Source organism: Ceratotherium simum, chromosome 16 (assembly GCF_057802395.1).
Source record: "Ceratotherium simum simum isolate JZ-2026a chromosome 16, ASM5780239v1, whole genome shotgun sequence".
NCBI lineage: Eukaryota > Metazoa > Chordata > Mammalia > Perissodactyla > Rhinocerotidae > Ceratotherium > Ceratotherium simum.
Window position 1 is genome coordinate 9,714,515 of NC_141915.1, and position 21,970 is coordinate 9,736,484.

Here is a 21,970-nt window from a genome sequence, read left to right on the forward strand (position 1 = left end):
TTTCTTTTTGTTGCTGGATAATGCTCCATTGTATTGATGTGCCCCAGTTTGTTTATCCACTCACCTAGTGAAGGACATCTCGGTTGATGCCAATTTTGGCAATTATGAATAAAGCTGCTATAAATATTCCTGTGCTGGTTTTTGTGTGGACATAGATTTTCAACTCATTTGGATAAACACCAAGGAGGACAATTGCTTGATCATATGGTACAAGTATGTTTAGTTTTTTGTTTTTTTGTTTTTTTTGTGAGGAAGATCAGCCCTGTGCTAACATCTGCCAATCTTCCTCTTTTTTTGCTGAGGAAGACTGGCCCTGGGCTAACATCGTGCCCATCTTCCTCCACTTTATATGGGACGCTGCCACAGCATGGCTTGCCAAGCCGTGCGTCGGTGCACGCCCAGGATCCGAACTGGCGAACCCCGGGCCGCCGCAGTGGAACGCGCACACTTAACCGCTTGCGCCACCGGGCAGCCCCTAGGTTTTTTTTTGTTTGTTTTTTGTTTTTTTTAATGCCAAACTGTCTTCCAAAGTGGTTGGGCCCTTTTCATTCTCAGCAGCAATGAATGAGTGTTCCTGTGGCTCCACATCCTCATTGGCGTTTGATGTTGTCAGTGTTCTGGCTTTTACCCATTCTAATGGTGGGGGTATCTCATTGTTTTAATTTGCAATTCCCTAATGAATATGATGTGGAGCATCTTTTCAGTGTTTATTTGCCATCTGTATATCTTCTTTGGTGAGGTGTCTGTTTAGATCTTTTGCCTATTTTTGTGTGTGTGTGTGAGGAAGATCGGCCCTGAGCTAACATCTGCCAATCCTCCTCTTTTTTGCTGAGGAAGATTGGCCCTGGGCTAACATCTATGCCCATCTCCCTCCATTTTATATGGGACGCCGCCACAGCACAGCTTGACAAGTGGTTCGTCGGTGCCTGCCCGGGATCCGAACCGGCGAACCCCGGGCCGCTGCAGCGGAGTGCGCGCACTTAACCGCTTGCACCACCGGGCCGGCCCCTCTTTTGCCTATTTTTTAATTGGGTTGTTTTCTTATTGTTGAGTTTTAAGATTTCATTGTATATATTGGATACCAGTCCTTTATCAGAAGCGTGTTTTGCAAATATTTTCTTCCAGTCTGTGGCTTGTCTTTTCATTCTGTTAGCAGTGCCTTTTGCAGAGCAGATGGTCTTAATTTTAATGAAGTCAGATTTATCGATTTGTTCTCCTCTGCCGGCTTGGAGCTTCCTCTGAGGTCCAGAACGTAGTGGTTTGTCACCATCCTCGGACCTCTCCCTGAGGTCCCTGACATCCAAGTCATGCCTCCTCTGGAGAATAGCTCTCCCACAACCCCTGGGGCAGGGAACACCTATAGCCCCCCAGTCTGCTCAAAGCAGAGGCAGCAGAGAGATTTCCAGCCCCTGCAGTGTCACACACACAGGGGATGTGTGCGCACGCGGCCTGTTGGGTGCCTGCCAGGGCCTTCAGACTCCCCCTCCCCCACTGTCACACCAGCACACTCTCCAGCACTGGGATGTTAGCCGCTGCCCTGGGAAGAGGGCGTCTCGGTTTTCTTGGGAGAGAAGCTGCTCCCTCCTTTACCAAGTCTCTGAATCCCTCTATTTCCTCCCCCAAACCTACCAGTAAAATCAGGGTAAAGGAAGCCAGCTCTCCTGGGAAAGAGGGATGGGTGCCCTGCGCATCTCTCTGGGGGCAAAGACAGGCAGGTGGCAGGCTGTCCCCACCTGTACCACCTTATTTCTCTCTTCCATGTGGCAGGCACACCTATGTCCAGGCTCAAACCACAGCCCCAGGTGTCTTCGTCTGCTCAGGCTGAGTGGCTTAAACAACAGACATTTATTTCTCACAGTTCTGGAGACTGGGAAGTCCAAGATCAATGTGCTGGCAGGTTCAGTAACTGGTGAGAGCTCTCTTCCTGCTTTACAGACGGCCACCATCTCACTGTGTGCTCATGTGGTGGAGAGAGGAAGCTCTGGTGTCTCCTCCTCCTCTTCTTATAAGGACACTAATCCCATCATGGAGGCCCCACCCTCATGACATCATCTAAACCTAATTGCCTCCCAAAGGCCCACCTCGTAATACCGGCACATTGAAGGTTCCACGTATGAATTTTGGGTGGGCACAAACATTCAGTTTGTAACACCCGGCAATTCTGAGTGTGTGGTCCCTGGAAACGCCGCTGTGGCCACAGCAGCCACCTGCCTGTGTCCCTGTCTGCACGTGATGAGTGAGAAGAAACAGTGCCTGTTCAGAGAGTCAGAAATTCAGAGCTGGAAGGCTGAGCCTTGTAGCCATTGCAGCCTGACCGGGGCATCTCCCCGGAAGTCAGGCTGGCGCAAACTGAGACATCGGCAGACTCTTGACAGCACTTACCATACACGTGCCAAGCACAGTCTCTGCACTTCACGTGCCTGCCTGTGTTATCATGCGTGTCCTCCCAACAGCACCTCGAGGTAGGTACTATTATGCCCCATCTAACAGATGGGGAAACTGAGAGAAGTTAAGGGACTTGCCCAAGGTCACAGAGACAGTGAAAAGGGGAAGCCAGGATTCAAGCCGCGACAGCCAGGCCCCAGAGTCCCTGCTCTTAACCAGCAAGCTATGCTGCTCCCTCAACCCCCGCGTGTGAGTGGTAGGGAAACTGAGGCCCAGAAGAGTAAAGTTCACACGGATATCCGAGAGGGATGCTTCATTATAATGGAATTCTGGAGGAGCTCTGACGGCTTCAAAACAGAAGCCACACTCTTCAGGCACCCTCAGATGGGGGTGGAGAAGTGGCGGGGAGGGGCGGCGTTGGAGTAGGAGAGGGAAGCTGGGGGCCCAGGGGGCTGGCAGGGCTCCAGGCAAGTCTGTGCCGTCTGCTGCTGAGGCAGAGGCAGTCAGGAAGGAAGCCCTCAGGGGAATGTCGTTCCAGGCCCAAGAGCTGGCCCAAGGGGTCCCCTGAGAACTCTGGAGAGAGGGAGTTCAGAGTGGAGGGAGCGGAGCCGAGTGGCCCTACTCCACCCCCCAATCCCAACCCCCACCCTGCACACCCAAGGGAAGGGGCCTCTCATCACCGGGACCAGAGGCCCTCTCTGAGCAAAACTGTAGCCCCAAGTCTCAGAGGCCAGAAGCGGGATTGTCTAGAGACTGAGAAAGCTGGCGAGGGCTTTGCAAATACACTCTCCAGTCCCTCAGGTTACGGTCGAGGAAACAGACCCAGGGAGGAGGAGGGGCCTGTGCAACTGGAGGCACGCTGGAGCGAGAGCCCAGCCGGGTTGCTGGTCTCCCTTTTTGGGGTGTGCCTCCTGTGTGTGTGTGTTTGTGTGTGTGTGTGTACATGCACATGTGCATGGGGGGAGGCAATTTGCATAGATAATAAAGAGTTGGGGTCTTTAAGTTTTCCCACTGATCCTAGTCGACCTCCAGCCTCTTGACCTGCCGGCCAGTCCCTCTTCCTGGTGAGAATTCATTTTCGAGAAGGAAACAGTGACTGTGGGAGATATTTTATACAGACAAGAGGCTCCAGCGCCTCCTCGGCATTCTGGGAAACTTGCAGACCAGCCCCCCAGCTCAGCTCCTCCAGCCCCGGGTGGAACCTGCTGTGTTAGGAAGGTAAAGACATGGGGCTGGGGGCGGGGAAGAAGGGTCCACGTGGCCTCCCTCTCCAGGCTGACCTGAAAAGAGGGGACATAGGGGGAGACCAGGCCCCACCCTCCACAGCAACCCCAAGTTCTCTCTGCCCCGCAGCCCAGGTCTGAGGGTACCGAGGAGTTCAGGAGGGAGACAGCAGCACCTGCGACGAGAAGCCTGGGTAGGGAAGCTTTCTCCATCACTTGAAGGGCGGCTTGTGGAAGAGGCAGTGGGCTGCTATTCTCTGTCTCTTTCCCTTCTTGACCCGTGTAAATGTTTCTAGTCTAGAAAATAATGACATTTAAATTTAACGAAAGAATGTGGTTGATCCTTTTGTACTGATATATAATGATCACTAAGGAAACAAAGCAAGTCAAAGAACAGTTCATATAACCCCCCCCCCCAGCTGTGGACAGTGATTGCTGCTGGGGGAGGGCGGGGAAGGAACTGGGGACGGGGGGCTTTCTGTTTTACTCTATATACTCCTATAATGTTGGAGTGTTTTTACAATGAAAATGTATTTTTGAATTGTTTGAGTAAATTTTTTAAACACTAAGATTTAAAAAAAGAATAAGAACATTGATGGTGTTTAAAATCAAAACTCCTTCTCCCCCCAAAATAAGAAGAATGGCTGAAAGAGTGAGTGGACAGATATTATTAAGCACAAATCTACTTCCTTTGGCGATCACCCCATTAGTCCCAACTCTGCGCATGTACGTGCCCCACAGAACGACACTGCCACAGGTGAAGGATGGAAAATTCCCGACACGTGTACTGTTCCTCCCTTTCCACACCCACAGCAGACAGTACTAGTTGCTAACAAGTTCCCTGATGATGCTGATGCTGCTGGGCCGGGGACCACACACTGTGAAGCACTGATTTAGAGCATGGCGTGGTCCTGCTGCTGCTGCTTCCCCGGACCGTGGGTGTGAGGGCTGGAGGGAATTCACTGGAAGCAGAGGTCCCTATCAGGTGGGTACCGGCCATGCCACTGCCTTGGTTTTCCTGAAGTGAAGTTGAGAGCCAAGGGGCTCAGCCTGCAGGTCCTCCCTGGGGCGCAGTGGGAAGCCCCCAGACTAGGCGTTCCCTCCTTCAAGTCCCACCACCCCCAGTTACGTGAGCCTTTAATAAACTCTAGTTCACCCATCTCCATAATTGTCCTGACTCATGGGGTGATCTATAAGTGAAGTAAAATGTGTTTCTACAACAGCTATTTTCTGGTTTACTACCTCTCACAGCTTTCTAAGAATAGGTCCGACCAACCAGAGGTTTGGGGGTTGTTGATGAGGGGGAGACAGTGCAGCTGAAGTGCTCCGAAGGCACTGCAAAGAGGACTTTCATATGTTTGTGAAAAAAGTCTGGATGGGAGGAACCAGGAGTTAGTAAGTCAGGGTCTCTTGGGGTGAATAGGGAAAGGTAAAGAAAGAAAAACCCTCCCTACCCCAGCCTAGCAGGCCAATGGCATGGTGGGAAGGAAGGGCATCTGGGTGACAGAAATATCCATGGAGGATTTGTAAATAGTTTGCTAAGAGATGTGTAATGTACACTCCTTTTTCATCCTCTCAATGTTATCTTCAGTAAAATCTACGTTGCTTATTAGGATTTTCTCTGAGTGGATTCCTTAGAAAACTCAGAGATGATGAATTCTGCATCTGCTGCTGAACCATCCCAGAGACAGGTGGATCCCACAGAAAGCAGAGCTGGAATAAAGGCACGGGTGACCCTGGGTTTCCTGTATTCAAAGTAAATATCTCTCTCCTGACTCCAATACTCTGGTCCTGCAGAGTGATCCAAGTTTGTAACAACAAAGTTACAAGAGGGTTTAGTTTGTTTTAATTTGTTTAAAAATTAAAATTTTAATTTAATTAGTTTAAAGCTCTCAGCTGTTTTGTGATAGACAGGAAAATAGATGAGAAATATTTTTCTGAATAGAAGGGACGGGAGGGGCTCTCCTGAGAAGAGGAATGAGGTTGGAACAGAAGCAGTCAATTGTCTGCAGGAAAGATAAATCACTGTGTAGCCCCAAGGTGAGTTACGTGGACAGACTTCCAAAAGCCCAGGCTGGGATAGAGCAACCTGAAGAGTCATCACGGCTGTGCCCGGAGGGGCCAGCCAAGAGTGGGGGGGCGCTCCCTTGGCGGAGGATAGGGAGGAGGGTGACAGAGGGAGGAGGCATTGGGGAGATGGGAAGCCTTCTGCTTCTGTGTCTTGGTCACCGATCACTCCAGAGTGGCTTTGCTTCCACCAGCTGACTGGGTGATCTGGGACCTAGAGCAGTAAATGCGGAGATCCCTAACTCTCTCAGTTCCGATTTTGATGGATCATGTGGACTTGTTGGGGCTGTTCCTGGGAGATTGGTGCAGATGGGAAACCTGGCAAGAGCACAGCCTGGAAAACCCAGATTAAACAAACCCTAAGAAGAACGTGTGGAGAGGAAAGGCGTCCCTGGGATCAAAAGGGCGGTGTCACCCCTCCGTGGTGATAGTTGGATGGTGCACTGGGAGCAGGTATGGGGGCCTCGGTCCTTCCTCCCTCCACCTCCTCTTCACTCTCTCTTTGTTCCTGGTTGGCTATCAGCTGTGTGCCCTCAAAAATGAAGGCGCCTCAGCTCCTCCTTGCAGGGAACAGCTCTGGGGCCGTCCACGGTCACCAAGCAGCCCCTTCCGTGGCTACCACACCCACTGTAGTTGCAGAGACAGCAGCTGATGATAAGAGGAGCAGCACAGCCACAAGAGGCCAACATCAGCTTGTGATTTCCGATTCCGTTAGGCCAAAGCTGATAAGGAGAGGGGGCCGCCCACCATGGCCACGCTGCCCGGCTGCTGCTGAGTCCTGAACCTGCAAGGCTGAGTTCTTGGTCCTTTATCCTGTCCTGGACTTATTCATTTCACTCATTCATTCCCTCATTCATTCAGCTATTCATCCATTTGTTTTATTTAATGAGCCAAACATTCTCTTAACATTCTCTTATCTTGTGACGGATAGAATAATGAATAAGACCTAGCCTTTGCTTTTCCAGAACTTACGGGGGGAGGGTGGAGGGATGAGGCAGACATGTGTCCTAAGAACTCAAATGCAGAGATGCAAGAATGAATGTGATTTGGGGCCGGTCCCGTGGCTTAGCGGTTAAGTGCGCGCACTCCACTACTGCTGGCCCAGGTTCGGATCCCAGGCGCACACCGATGCACCGCTTCTCCAGCCATGCTGAGGCGGCATCCCACATACATCAACTAGAAGGATGTGCAACTACGACATACAACTATCTCCTGGGGCTTTGGGGAGAAAAAAGGGGAAAAAAGGAGGAGGATTGGCAATAGATTTTAGCTCAGGGCCAGTCTTCCTCAGCAAAAAGAGGAAGATTAGCATGGATGTTAGCTCAGGGCTGATCTTCCTCACAAGCAAACAAACAAACAAAAAAGAATGAATGTGATTCCAGTCACATGAGGGGGAGAGAAAAGAAGTAGATATGGGAGGGAGGCTGAGCCTTAGAGCAAATGATTTAAGTTTCTGGACTTTTTTTTTTTTTCAAATGGCCTCTCCTGCAAAATGAGGGGATGGGAGAGAACCAATTCAAGTCCTCGCAGAAAAAGATCAGTGACCTTTCCTTTGGTTGCAAAGGAGAAACCCAAGTGACAGAAGCCCAATTCGAATGATCTTACTTAAAAAAGAGGGGGAATTTATTGGATCACAATTAAGAGTAGATCTAGGCATCAGGGTTTCAGGCACAGCTGAATCCAGGTGTTCAAACAATGCTGTCGGCAATCTGTCTCTCTCTAGAGCCATTTACCCATTAGGGTAAATTAGATGAAAGCATAGAGTCTGTGAGATTTTCAAAGGTCTAGAAATGTGATGGAGACTCCCCAAAATATTGCTTGGCTTCAAAATGTGAAAAAAAGGAAGAATATGACAAACTAGCAAATGTGTCACCTTGGAGGTGATCTGCTCCCCAGCACTGCTCTCTCTTAATCACTAAGGTCAGCAGATGCTGTTCCGTTCTCTTCACTCGTGTCCGCTTTGCAGTCTTTGACACTGTTGATCATCATCTCCTTGACCCTCTCTCCTCTCCCTGCTTCCACGGCGCTCCACTTTCCCTCGTGCCTCTCTGACTTGTTTTTTCGGTCTTCTCTGCTGAATGAGGGATGAATAGGGGTGAGCCAGGAGAAGGGCTGGGAAGGGAATCCCACAGCACATGTGAAGGCCTGGAGGTGAAGGCCTGGATTGTTAAGGAACCACCTTCGTGCAGGAACTCTGGGAGGGGTCAGAGTGAGGGGATAGAGCCTGAGGTTGGGGATTAAGGAAGGGCCACATCAAGAAGGGCCTTGCCAGTTAAGCTAAGGAGTTTGGCCGTTCTCTTGAAGGTGATAGGGAGCCACTGAAGGTTGTAACAGGGTGTAATGTGATCAGATTTGTGTTTCACTGTCAGGAAGAGACCTTTGGCTGTGAGGTGGAGGCAGGATGAGAGGGAGACAGCAGGCTGTTGCAGTAATTCAGGAGAAAGACGATGGTGGCCTGATGGAGCAAGGACAGCCGTGGGGATGAGAAGAAGGGGACAACTGATGAGATAGTGCCAGGACTTGTGCATTTAGATGTAACAGGTGAGGGAGAGGGAGGCGTTAAGGGTGACGCCCAGGTTTCTGATTCTGAGGTGAGGAGCAGAGAAGTGGGTTTCGAGGGGGAAGTGATGAGCCTGGTTTGGTCACATCGAGTTGGAGGAGCTTGAGGGCCATCTGGTGACAGTGTCCGGGGATGGGGGTGGTTGGTGTGTCTGGAGCTCGAGAGGGAGGTCAGGGCTCCCTGCAACACTGCCCGGTCTGCACCAGAGGGGGCCCCTATGGAGGTGCCCCCTCCCGCCGGATCAGAATGAAGAACCTCCAGGGACAGTGGGTGACCACAGACCCACAGACACTTGTCTAGAAGCAACCTCACAGCAGGATGTGTTCTGGGAGGAGCTTTGAGGGCCATGGGAAGGGGAAGGAAGAGGCGGGGACAGAGCCAGGCCTGCGCTCTTTTCTGCAGGTCTGGAGGCTGCAGGCGAGACTGAAGACACCCGTCAGGGCTCCTCCAAGATACCGGGTTGTCAAGGGCTGGCAGCCTCCCTGGGCAGGACGGAGGGGAGCTGATCGGCGGAAGAACTTGGGGAGCCGAGCTGCAGCTGAGCCAAGGTAGGTGCTGGCCAGGGTAGGGTCTCCAGGGAGGGACCTGGGAGGCAGATCTGAGCAGAGCAGATGGAGGGACTAAGAGGAGGGATGCTGGAAGGGGAGCCCGTGGGGGTTGAGACACCCCTGCCTCTTGTGAACACAAGGCCCAGCCTTCCTGAGACGGGTTACCCAGATGTGGTGGCTACTGGGACCACTTCACTTGTGACCAAGTGAAGATTGCTCAACTCATTTTCACAAGAAGAAAGGACACGGGACACTGGGAGAAGACCTCTCCTTTCTCCTCCGAATCCTGTAAACGCCAGTAATAATAGGACCAATTATATATGCCTAGTTCTGTAGAGTACACTCATCATCCTGTTGGAGTCTCACGAGCAATTGGAGATAGGCTGGGTCCATGTTTTAATACCCATTTCATAGGTCAGGAGACTGAGGCTTAGAAGATGAAGCACCTTGCCAAAAATTTTGCAGAGGGGTAAGCAATGCACAGGACTCAGAGTGAATATTCTGGGTCCCCGTCTGCACCGCTTCTGAGGCATCGTCTGTCCATCCCTCTTCTGGGGAATTTGGTGACGCTCATGCTGGTCTGGCCAATTCTCTCCACACACATGGATTGAGCATCTTCTACATGTGCAGCCAGCCCCAGGGTCTGACCAAGGCTGGGTCTCCGTCCTCGAGGAGCTGACTATCTGGTGCGGAGGTTGAGACACCGCTACGAGTGACTAACTGAAAGTAAAATGCGCCAGGGCCCTCATCAAGGCGAGGCAGCATGCCCAGTTGGAGAGAGAGACCTCCGGGTGCGGGATCAGGGAGGACTTTGTGGAAGGTGGGATCTGAGCCTTGAGGGAGAGGGAGAGTTTGTGTGCAGAGATGAGGCAACAGGCAGCCGGTGGGGTGAGCAGTGTGCAAACCCACAGAGCAGGAAAGTGGGTGCGAAAGTCGGGATTAAAGGAAAGAACAGCTGGAGATTCCCTTTGGCTGCTCAGCCGTGGAGTTTGTGAAGGACTTACAGGCGTGGGCCTGTAAGTTTATTTAGCTCTAAGTGGTTTTTGAATATCATCTCATTTAGTCCTCACAAAAACCCCAGGAAGTAGGCGCTGTTGCTTGGTCTCCTTCAAAGATAGGGAAACTGAGGCACAAAGGTTTTAAGCACCTAGCCCAAGTTGCCATAGCAACCGAGAGGCTGGGAACCCAGACAGTCCAGCACTGTATGCTACCTGCCCAGCCACTCTGCCATACGGCCTCTCCCCAGGGCCTGCTACTCACCTCTTGTCTCCAAGAGAGCTCCTCACTGACACAGTGGACACGAGGGCCAGGCTGCGGTCATCCCATCTGTCCCCAGGGCTTCCTGGTCTGCATCCAGGCCCTGCCACATTCCTCCCAGGCTCCCTGCCCCTGGGAACAATGCTCCCCCCGCCAGACTGGCTCTCTCACATCCAGGTGTTTCCTTCCCAGCCAGTGGCAGACACAGGGGAGGAAACAGGCCTGCCCTGTCCACAGGGAAGCAGGGCCCTCACCTTCCCAGCCCCTTGGGAATCTGGAAAGCCCAAGTAGGCCTCATGGGATGAGGGTTGAGGATTGAGGGGCCCCCACAGAACTCTGAGCTCTGCCTTTCCACTCCTTTCACCCCTCACTGTGAGTCCACTGATCACATGCTCTAAACCCAAGAACCGGTGTTGTCTGGCAAGAATGCCTATCTCCACGGAGAGAAAAGCTGAGTCCTGGAAACAGCATCTGTCCCTGAAACCCTGGGGCCGTGAGGCAGCACCGGTGGGAGGAGAGGGAAGTGGATCTATGTGGGGAGCAGCGGAGCAGTGGGCAGGGGTGGGGAGGTCCCTTCTCTCTGTGCCAGAGTGGGGATGGGAGGGCAGGAGGGAGGCAGAGATGTGCTCCTGGGAAACTCCGTGTCTTTCTTCCCAGGTTTTAGTCAGAAGAGGTGACACAGGGAGGTCTGGATGATAGGTTCTTGTGTCTGAACAGCCTGCCCTCGGAGCCAGCAATGGGGGGTTGGGGTGCTGGGGTGGGCAGGGGATAGTCAGAGCCTGGGATCGTCATTGTGAAACCCTGACCCTGAGTCAGGCCTCCTCAGATCCTCCTCTGTATTCTTTCTTCAGTCCTTCCTATCTGGCCAGGAAACCTTCCCCACATTATCTTGCACCAACTATGGGTAGCGGCAGCTGTGAACAGGATCCCATTGGCTTCTTTCTGCTGTATCCCATAGAGCCACCTCATGGTCCTGTGGACAGTCCTGGGGCCTATTTTACCCCAAGGCAGTGACCAGCTGTGTGTGTGCACCTGCCCTGAGGACTGCTCATTGCTAATTTTCTGTAATTAGGGAGGAATGCCCTCCAAATCCCAATTCATTGATTCACTCATGCATTCATGCATTCACTCTTTGTCTCTGATCTCGCCCTTTTGTCAAGAACTGTGAAGGGTCCAAGATTTCACCCTACTTGTAACTAACAAGGTAGCCTGCCACAGTTTCAGGGATGCTGGCAGAAGACACGAGACTCTAGTGTCAGAGACAAAGGACTTTATCACATAGCACAACAAGCATCCTGAGTGTTACGTTGTATGGTTCCCCGTCCCTCAGGTCCCACAGGGGCAGCATGGAGGTGGATACTGTGCATCACAGCTGAGGAGCCCTGAGCTTAGGAAACCCCATTTTTCACAATGGGCTGCAAGCAAACCTGCCCACCTCTGCCCTGGAAGCAGACATTGTCTCTCTTATACTAGACAGCAAATAAATCTCCTCTCTGCCCTGGAGGGAGACACTAGCTCTCTTGTCCAAGGCCTTTCACAATACAAACCTTGAAGATATGATGCGGACCAAAAGCTCACAAGGCATGCACAAACCTGCAGAGAATTGTCTGCCAGCACCCTCCGACTGTCCCCTTGCTTCCTGCACCCCAGCTGCACTGTCCCCTGACAACCTCAGGCCCTCCCACTTCAGTGCTCAGCTGGCTGCTCCCTTCGCTGGGAACGTGTTTCCTGCAGATATCGCCTGGCGTGGTCCCATGCCTCCTGCAGGTTTCTGCTCAGATGTCACCTCCTCAGTGAGACCTCCCTGATCACTCCTTTAAACACCGTACTCCCCAGCTCTGGAACCCACATTCCCCTTCCCAGCCTTGTTCTTACAGCACTGATCATCATCTAATATACAGTTCAGTTACTGGGCTTACTGTCTGCCCCTTCACCCTCACTGCATACCCACTCGAGTACAACCTTCATGAGAGCGGGCGTTTTTGTCTATTTTAAATTATTGCCACATCCTCAGGACCTGGAACAGTGTCTACTATATAGAAGGTGCTCAATAAATATTCCTTGAGTGAATGAATGAATGAAGGAGACCATCCATCCATTTATTAGGTCTTCAACTGAAGACCGAGTTTTCCCACCCTGTGTCTATAGGACAGTGTCCGGCGTATAGTGAGGCTCAACAACTATCAAACAAATGACACAATGCATGAATGCTGCGGGCAGTGCAGAGTGAGAGGCCACAGTGAGGTGACCGTGGGGCTCCGGGGGCTCCAGGTTGTTGGGATTCGCCCCTCAGCTGCTCTCCATGCTGCCTTCTCCAGCTGCTGGGAATCTTCCCAACTGGCGGCAGAGGCTGGTGTATTTCTTTCCTGCGATGTCGCGTTCCTGCTGTGACTGGTGGAAATGGGAGAGGGCAGGGGCGTGAGAGCCAAGCTCTGACGTGCTGTTTGCTTGGTCGGTGGCACAAAAGCTGCAGTCGAACACTGTAGCCCAGGTTGTCCAAGATAGGACCTGCGACATCCCCACGCACAGGTGGCAGAGGTGCCCGCCATGTGACTGTGGCAGAGCACAATGTCCTTCTCACCACTGTATCTGTGTCCCCCTTCCCACAGGACTGCTGTCTCATTTGCCAGTGTTCTGAGCATCAACATAATCTTGTTTCCTGTGCCATTTTGTCATACCAGCCATGCCCAACAGACTTGTTTCTGCCCTCTAGCCCGAGAGCGGCTTGGGGCAGTGACTCTGTCTTGTCTTCATCCAAGGGCCTGACAGTCATGATTCAATTCATCAGGTGCCATGGAGAAGCAGAGAGAGATGCACCATAAATGTTTCTCGAGTGACTCACATGGGCACCATGGGGCAACCCCAACGCCCAGCTCACGTCAGGCATTCTGTAATTAACACTCCTCTTTGAGAACCAGGACTTGAGCTATGGAACGGCTCATGGATTGCCAACTTGTCTGCTTCCAAGAGCCAGCAGGGAGCATGCATGATGCGGTGGACATGCTGACAGTGGTGAACACAGTCGGGAAGGGCTGGCACCAAGGGCCTCGAGGGCACCTGGCCCTTCTACAGGAGCCCACTGGCTGTCGCCACACGGAATCGTGGGCCCGGTGTTGCCAGACCTTCCAGTTATTCCTTTTAAATAAAAGCTGGAAATCTTGATTTTTGTGTGAAATCTGACTTTTAAATATTGGGCGAAGAGTCACACTTTCTAAAACTGGGGCTTCTTCTGGGGAAGAGAACTAATGGACCAGAGGTGGAGTGAGAACTCTTGCTTTTCACCGTGCAGCCACGTGTACCTTTTAGATGTTTACCATCAGCATGGTTTTTAATGCGAAAATTGAATTTTGGCAATGGACTAGGCAGAGCGCGTCTCCAGGTCCCCCCTGTGAATCTGTGAAATGGGTGCGTTGTCAAACGTATCGTGAGCATGGGGTCTGTGAGAGTGCCAGTGTGGCAACATGGGCCGGGAGGGTGGCAAGCAGGGCCACTCTGCAGTCATTAAGAAGTCACAGGCTGGTAGACTCCAGCTCCTAAGGGCGAGGCCTGTGTCTAAACTCTCAGGCCTGGCACAATTTCTGCCACGTGGATAGTGTTCCGTAGATGTTCTTTGATCTACTCAGCAACCTCAGCCACTGGAAATACCACAGGAACTAAGAAGAGAGCCAGAGGAGCTGCCCAAATAGGTGTTCCAAATCCGTGGATGGAAGTTTCACACTCTTTTCACAGATCAATTTCTCAGGCTTTGTTTCCATATTTTACATACAAGACAAACCCACGAGCTGATCTGGCTTCTAGCCCTCAGCAAATTGGCAGTTGGGTGGAATTGCAGAGACGGCTCACTGGGCTCCTGCCACACAGAGGGGCCTGTGTTCGAATTAGGGAGAAGCAGCCACTCCGAGCAGATGAATTACAGCAAACGCCTCTTTGGACAGATGAGTTACAAAAGCTCGCCCTCCCTGGCTGGGAAAATTACAAAAAGGCCAACGAAGCAGTGAGTTGGAAGGCAGCCTCCGTTCCCCTACTATGTGCAAGGCACAGCCGGCCCTGCTGAAACAGGAATCCTACCTGAGGAGTCAGAAAGTAGGAGCTGTCAGCGTGGGATGGGGGCTTCCTTCACCCGCCAGCAGCTCCTGAAATCTTCACCACATGCTGGTGCATGGTACATGCCATCGGCTCCCATCGAGAACAACTTCAGAGGCGTGTTTGGTGCTTAACCCGGTGAGCTTTATCTCCTGAGAAACTCACGCTGTTCTTGCAGTGAAGACCAATGAGCTGTGATGCATTTTGAGAATGACCCAGGTTCTGCTTGTTTCCATTTCCTGTCTCAGTGCAAGCATGTCCCCTGAGGGCTCTCCCCCACACCGGTGTGGTCAGCAGCCCCAAAGGACAGGAAATAGATTACAGAGGTCTCCGCAGAGGAGCAAGGAGGCAGCGCGCAGCATCCCAGCCCCTGCACAAATATACATACATATAAGCGCTGAATAAATGTTTAATGAATGAATGAGTGAGCAAATGAATGAATAGAAGAAAGAATGAACAAATGAATGAGGAAGCTTTCTAAACTTTTTTAGAATTTTACTTTCAATTAAAAATCAGCTCAGAACACCCTCAGCTTTACACACTAAGTGCTGAGACATACACTCCTCTTTTAATCGATATCTTTGTGATTTCTATTCCTTCGAGGCTGCTCGATGTTCGTTATTGGCTGAATCCACCTGGACAGAAGTTTGCCTGTGTGTTCATTGTATTTTACTAGGGCAGAGGGTGCTCTGCGACGTTCAGAGCAGGGGAAGAAGTGGTGCGAGGGCAAGGGAGGTGGCCGCAACCCCATACCCCAGGTTGAGATCTGAGTTCTAGCCCTGGTTTCATCATTCACTGGCCAGGTAACTTTTGGCAAGATACTTCACCTTCATTCGTTCATCCACCATTTCTTCAAAATATTTATTCATTGTCTACTAGGTGCCAGTAGTGCCCTAGTTGTTGGAGTGAATAAAACACACCAGGACCCAGGGTTTGTGGAGCTCCCATCTAAATAGTAGCCAAGAAAACTAGTCAATACACAGGAAAATTTCCGATGTTGATAAAGGCTATGAATAAAGTAAAAGAGTGCGCTAGTTCATGACTAGGAGGGCTATGTTAGATAGGGTGGTCAGGAAAGGCCTCCCTAAGAAGGTGACACTTAAAATGAGACCTGAATGTTGAGAAGGAGCCAGCTGTGGGAAAAGGTGTCCCAGGCAGAGGCATGCAAAGGCCATGAGGTAGGACTGAACTTGGCAAGTTCGAGTAACACAAACAGCCATGAGGTGAGAGCCCTGCCCCCACTGCTTGTCCCCCTGTGCCGTGGCTCTGACCACACCATGTTGCCATTTTCCAGCTCCTCCCTCTAGACTGAGAATGCCCCAAGGTCAGCCACAGTCTTTCACTCAGGGTCAAATTTTCCTAGTTCATTCAAACTTCGATGTCTCCTCTTACCCACAAAAACATGCCGTGGAGCATTTTTAGAGATAGCGAACGGGCATGAATGCTTGACACTCCTCTCTTTAGCCGAGTTTTGGGTCCTTGCTCTCCATGCCCAACCCTTCATCAAAATGGTGTCATGAAATAGTCTCTCTGGCCCCTTTGGGTGCACATCTCTCAAAGGGGGAGGCTGCAGCTCAGAGCGGCCAGTGATGGGCCCACAAGCAGAGGGTGGGAGAGCCAGGGCTCAAACACAGTTCTTCAAACTCCAGTCAGTGACAGCCCACAGCACAGGATGGGTCCGCCTCACAGCTCAGCAGCACTGGGAGCCCAAGAAGGGAGAGGAGAGCAATTATTTTATCCTTTTCTCCTCCTGATTTTAAGTTACACACACAGTGCAATGAAATGACAATGTTCTTAAGTTGAGCAGTGGGCTCACAGGTGTCCATTTATTATGACGCTTCACAACTTATGTATACGTTATCTCTCTCTTTTGTGTGCCATCTGATACTTAATAAAGTCAAATCATCTTCTGATTTCTTAATACTTAGTATTAAGAAATCATAAGATGTAGAAATGTATTAAAATAAAAATTACCTGTAACCCCACTGCCTATGGGTAAGTGATGTCACTTTTTTTTTTTTTTTGGTAGGTTAGTGTGTATCATTAAAAGATACGAGACTCATACACACAAATAAGTACAAGTAAAACTGGGGAAATCTGAACATAATTGTACCAATGTCCATATCTCGGTTATAGTATTGCACTGCGACTTCACAAGATGTTACCATTGGGAGAACTGGGTAAAAGATCACAGGATATCTATTTTATTTCTTATAACTGCATAAGAATCTACAATTATCTCAAAACTTAAAGGTTAGTTTAAAGAAAGAGAACTGCTCTTTTTTTAAAACATAACTGCAATGCTATTATCTCTCTACCCCCAAATTTCTGTAGTGTTCAAATTCTCAATTGCCTCTAATGTAATAGCTTTTTGTAATAGTTTGAATTCAGATCCAAACAAAGTTCACACATTTACTTGGTTGATAATGTCTCGTAAGTTCCTTTTAATCTATAGGTCCCCCTCCCATTTATCTTCCTGCCTCTCCTCACCACCACCACCCCATCTTCCTGGCAATTTATTGTTAAAGAAAACAGGGCATTTGTCATGTAGCGTTTCTCAGACACTGGATTTTTCATCCTGGTAGTATGTGTCAGCATGTTCTGTATTTCCTATGAATTGGTAGTTGGATATAGAGGTTTAGTTGCTTTTAGAATATATAAAAACTTGCACAAGTTTTAAGAAATTAAAATTGTTAAAAGGGGTGTATATTAAAATGTCAGTCACCTTCCCACCGTGGTTCCTCAGAAGTCTTCCTCAGAAGTGCTGGTGTCTTGTGTGTAAATGATCTCCTTTTATAAAGCTGTGAGAGCACCATTGAACATACTAAAATATTCTTGTAAGTTCAAAGACACAAAGAGCATTCCTTTTTTCTGTAAATTCTAGAATTTGGTAAAAACTATATAAGTATATAAACATTGATGCCAGTTACAAATTAAGACATGGGTTTCTCTTTTTTTTCAATTTACATATAGTAAAATTGACTATTTTTGCTATACAGTTCTATACATTTTAACACATGTGTAGATTAATGTGACCATAACCACAATCAGGATACAGAGCAGTTCCATCACCCCAGAAAGTTCCCTGTTGCCCCTCTGTAGTCAACCCCTCTCCCTACCCCCAACCCCTTACAACCGCTGATCGATATTCTGACCATATAGATTTTCCTATTGTTGAATATCATATAAATGGAAGCATATGGCATGTAATATTTTGAGTCTGGATTCCTTTACTCAACATGTCTTTGAGATTCACACATGTCATTGTACGTATCAATAGTTTGTCTCTTTTTATTGCTAAGTGTTCCATTGTATGGCTGTATCAGTTTGCTTATCCATTCACCTGTTGAAGGCGTTGGGTTGTTTCCAGTTTGAGAGCATTATGAATAGAGCTGCTATACATATCTGTGAACAGATTTTTGTATGAACATAAGCACCAGTTAAATTCGGTTGGTTGATGGTATTATTCAGTTTTTCTATATCCTTGCTGATTTTCCATTTGCTTGTTCTATCAATTACTGAGAGAGATCTGTTAAAATCTCCAACTATAATTGTAGATTTGACCACTCATCCTTTAGTTCTATTAGTTTTTCCTTTATATATTTTGAAGCCCTGTCGTTAGGTGCACACATGTTTAGAATTGTTATGTCTTCTTCATTAATTGACCCTTTTGTCATTATGTAATGACTCTCTTTATTCCTGGTAGTTTTCCTTGCTCTGAAAACTACTTTGCCTGATATTAATATAGCCACTTCAGCATTATTTTAGTTAGTGTTTTTGTGGTTGTTTGTTTGTTTGTTTGTTTATTGTGGTAACATTGGTTTATAACATTGTATAAATTTCAGGTGTACATCATTATACTTCTATTTCTGCATGGATTACATCACGTAATCCATGTAGTTAGTGTTTGCATAGTATTTTTTTCTGTTCTTTTCCTTTAAATTACTTATGGCATTAAATTTGAAGTGAATTTGTTGTAGACAGCATAGAGTTGGTATGTTTTGCTTTTTTTTTTTTAAATCTATGCTGACAATCTCTGTCTTTTAATTGGTGTGTTTAGACCATTTACATTTAGTGTAATTATTTATGCGTTTTCATGTAGGTCTATTATTTTATTATGCATTCTCTATTTGTTATTTCTGGGTTTTGTTCCTCTGATAGAGGGAAAAAGCAATAAGGATTCTTCCCATGCCCTTGGAACCATACTTCCTTTAGTCAGAAAGAAGAATTCCCCTTCATCAGAATTTTAGGCACCTGCATGGCCTCTGTTGCTGTTACTGCTGTCACAGGATTGCCTGGGGGTTATAGCAGGTGAAAATGGAAAAGAAAAAGGTAATTACCCCATCTCTCTAATCCTTAGGGCCCCTTTTCTCCCCTCATACCAGAAAAAGGATTTTCTTCTAGCTCTTTTTGTCTGCCCTCAGTGTGCACTTCTGAGTTTCAGGCTGCCTTTGTATCTAGGCCAGGGTATACCAGAAGGAGGAAAAGCAGAAAACTCATTGCCAGATTGTTCTTACTTCAAGTACTGGTTTCCTTCCCCATTCTGCCTGCTATCATGCACTTTTCAGAATCCTTAGATAGCTGTTCTAAGCATACCATCCAGAGTTTTTAGTTGCATTCAGTGAGAGAGTTACAGTGGAGGTACTCACTCCGTCTTAACCAGAACTAGAACCTCCAATGTCACATTTTGATGTTTAGTTTTTCCTGACTTTTTTCGATGCATACATACAAATTTAGAAATATACTTTTAAAAATGAATGTATTAGAAATGTTAACTGTTTCGTTACCTACTGTAATACTTCTGAAAATATTTTCTATTCAGTAAATGTAGATATACATCATCATTTTTGTGACTGCCTACTATTCCATTGTACAGATTACTCTAATTCATTTAATTGATACCCTATAATTGGGCCTTTAAGTTTCTTCTGTTTTTTTCCCCATTATAAACAATGTTTTTTTGTGTGTGTGTGAGGAGATCAGCCCTGAGCTGACATCCAATGCCAATCCTCCTCTTTTTTGCTGAGGAAGACTGGCCCTGGGCTAACATCCACGCCTGTCTTCCTCCACTTTATATGGGATGCCGCCACAGCATGGTTTGCCAAGCGGTGCATCAGTGCACGTCTGGGATCCAAACGGGCGAACCCCAGGCCACCGCAGCGGAGCAAGCACACTTAACTGTTTGCGCCACCGGGCCGGCCCCATAAACAATGTTTTAATGAACATCGTTGTACACAGTCTTTATTCACTCGTCCAATTATTTCCTTAGGATAAATTCCGAAAAGTGGAATTGATTGGACAAAGAGTATGTACATTTTGAATTTTGATACTTATTGCCCAACTGCCCTCCAGAAAAGCTACGCCAATTTCCATTCTCACCAGCTGAGTATGACCGAGCAAATTTTCTCGTATTATCACCAATAGTTGACATTATCTTTTCTAATCTTTTCCAGTGGTATCTCACATTTTAATATTCACTTCTATGATTATCACAGGCTAAAATTATTCACAGTATAATTTTAATACATTGAATTCAATTAGTTGATATTTATTTCAAACTTTAATGTCTATATTTATAGGTGAGCCTGACCTATTCTTTTATTGTGGTAAAATATAAATACCATAAAAGTTGCCAGTTTAGCCATTTTAAAGTGTACAATTCAGTGACATTAAGTACATTCACAATGATGTGTAATCATCACCACTATCCATTTCCAGAACTTTTTCATCATGTCAAATAGAAACTCTGTACCCATTAAAAAATAACTTCCCCTTCCTCCATCCCGTCAGCCCCTGGTAACTTCTATCATGCTTTCTGTCTCTGTGAATTTGCCTATTCTAGGTACATCATATAAGTGGAAATATATAATATTTCTCCTTTTGTGTCTGACTCATTTCACTTAGCATGATGTTTTCAAGGTTCATCTACGTTGTAGCATGTATCAGAATTTCATTCCTTTTTAAGGCTGAATAATTTTCCCTTGTATGTATATACCACATTTTATTTATCCATTCACCTGTTGCTGCACATTTGAAGTGTTTCCACCTTTTGGCTATTTTGAATAACGCTGCTATGAACATTGGTATGCAAGTATCTTTTAGAGTCCTTATTTTCAATTCTTCTGGGTATTACCTAGAAGTGGAATTGCGGGGTCATATGGTAATTCCATGTTTAACTTTCTGAGGAATCGCCATACTGTTTCCCACAGCAGCCTCACCATTTTAAATTCCAACCAGCAATGCACTAGGGCTCTAATTTCTCCACATCCTTGCCAACACTTGTTATTTTCCCTTGTTTTTCTTTTTAAAATAGCCATCCCGGGCTGGCTCTGTGGCTTAGTGGTTAAGTGCGCGCGCTCTGATGCTGGCGGCCCGGGTTCAGATCCCGGGCGCGCCCCGAGGCACCACTTCTCCGTCCAACCCGGGGCCGAGTCCCACGTACAGCAACTAGAAGGATGCGGACCTATGATGTACAACTATCTACTGGGGCTTTGGGGGGAAAAAAATGAATAAATAAAATCTTAAAAAAAAAAAAAAAATAGCCATCCCAAGGGGTGTGAAGTGCTTCATCTATTTTTTTTTTAACTATCTTTATTCGATTTTGGTATCAGGAGTAAGCTGGCTTTCTCAGAGAATCCTTCCTTCTTTCTCTATGCTTTGGAACAGCTTAAACAACGTAGAAATTTTCTTTACTCTGCAGGTTTGAAAGAACTTACGAGAGGAACCATCTGAGCAAGACATGACACTTGTTTAGAGCTAGTTCTTTGACAGCTTTCTCTGTTTCTTCACTGGTTTCTAATATAGCAGTTTTTCTAACTCTTCTATAGCCTTTCGAGTCATTTTTATTTTCCTAGAAAATCACGTATGATATAGAAGGTTCAGATTTTCTTTTTGGCTACAAACATTTATCATTCCCAATATTGTCTCTGTTCTCTGTCTCTCTAGATTAGCTTTCCCGGGTATATGCTTATTTTTTTTCTTCAAAGAAGAAGCTCTTAGATTTGTTCAGAATTCTTCTGCTTTTCAGTCATAGAGTTTGTTGCTCTGGGAAGAAGACTTTGGGAGCCCCTCCCATTTGGGTCACAGTGGGGCAACCTGGGGTCATGGTTGAGGGCGTGGACTCTAGAGCCAGATGGTCTCAGTTCAAACGCTCATTCCTTTACTTACTAGCTATTTGACCTTGAATAGTTACTTAACCTCTCTGTGCTTCAGTTTCCCCATCTGTAGAATGAGGAGAAAATTATACCTACCTCATGAGGTTAATATTCATATTAAAGAATTGATAGTTTTTAAGTGCTTAGAAGAGCAAGCACCATATAAATATTTCTTAAATAAATCTAGACTTCCCTCCAGTGTACTAGAAGCGTAGGTCACCCAGGAGCCCCTCATTCCCCAAATATGCTTCTGCACCTTCCCGCCACTTACGCTAACTGCCTCTTATTTTGCAGAACCACCTCTGTGCAGAAAAACAACCACTTTACTTTCCATTCTGCTGCCTGAGACAACCACATCCTCCTCACACACACCCCAGGCTTCCATGGAGAGCTCAGGTCAGTATGGTCAGGGGGAGAGGGGTCTAGTGCACTGGGCTGCATAGTGGGGAAGGCCCCTCTCGGAGGCGAGAATGCTCCCAGGGCTGACAGGACCATCTCCACCCAGCCAGGCTGTGAGACCCCAATTCGGCTGCCCAAATATGAGAAGGTCTTGAGAGACGGACATCCACACACTTGTGTAAGCCCCAGCTGCTTACAGGTCACTGAGCTGGACACTGGGCATAATGACAATAATAGCCAAGATTTATTACCAAATGCCTGCTTTTATTTAACAAAAATCTATATAGCACCTAC

At 47.8% G+C, this 21,970-nt stretch overlaps 1 protein-coding gene across 1 annotated transcript in view; it reads left to right on the forward strand.

Annotated features, from left to right (window-relative positions):
* The first annotated feature begins 8,625 nt into the window (after nt 1-8,625).
* The window catches only part of PIK3R6 (phosphoinositide-3-kinase regulatory subunit 6), a 53,650-nt gene continuing 40,305 nt past the window's right edge, over nt 8,626-21,970 (forward strand). The window contains exons 1-2 of the mRNA XM_004433073.3: nt 8,626-8,783; nt 21,572-21,673. Of these exons, the coding sequence (XP_004433130.1) occupies nt 21,661-21,673 (13 nt within the window). The 5' untranslated portion in view covers nt 8,626-8,783; nt 21,572-21,660. The remainder of the gene's footprint in view (nt 8,784-21,571; nt 21,674-21,970) is intronic.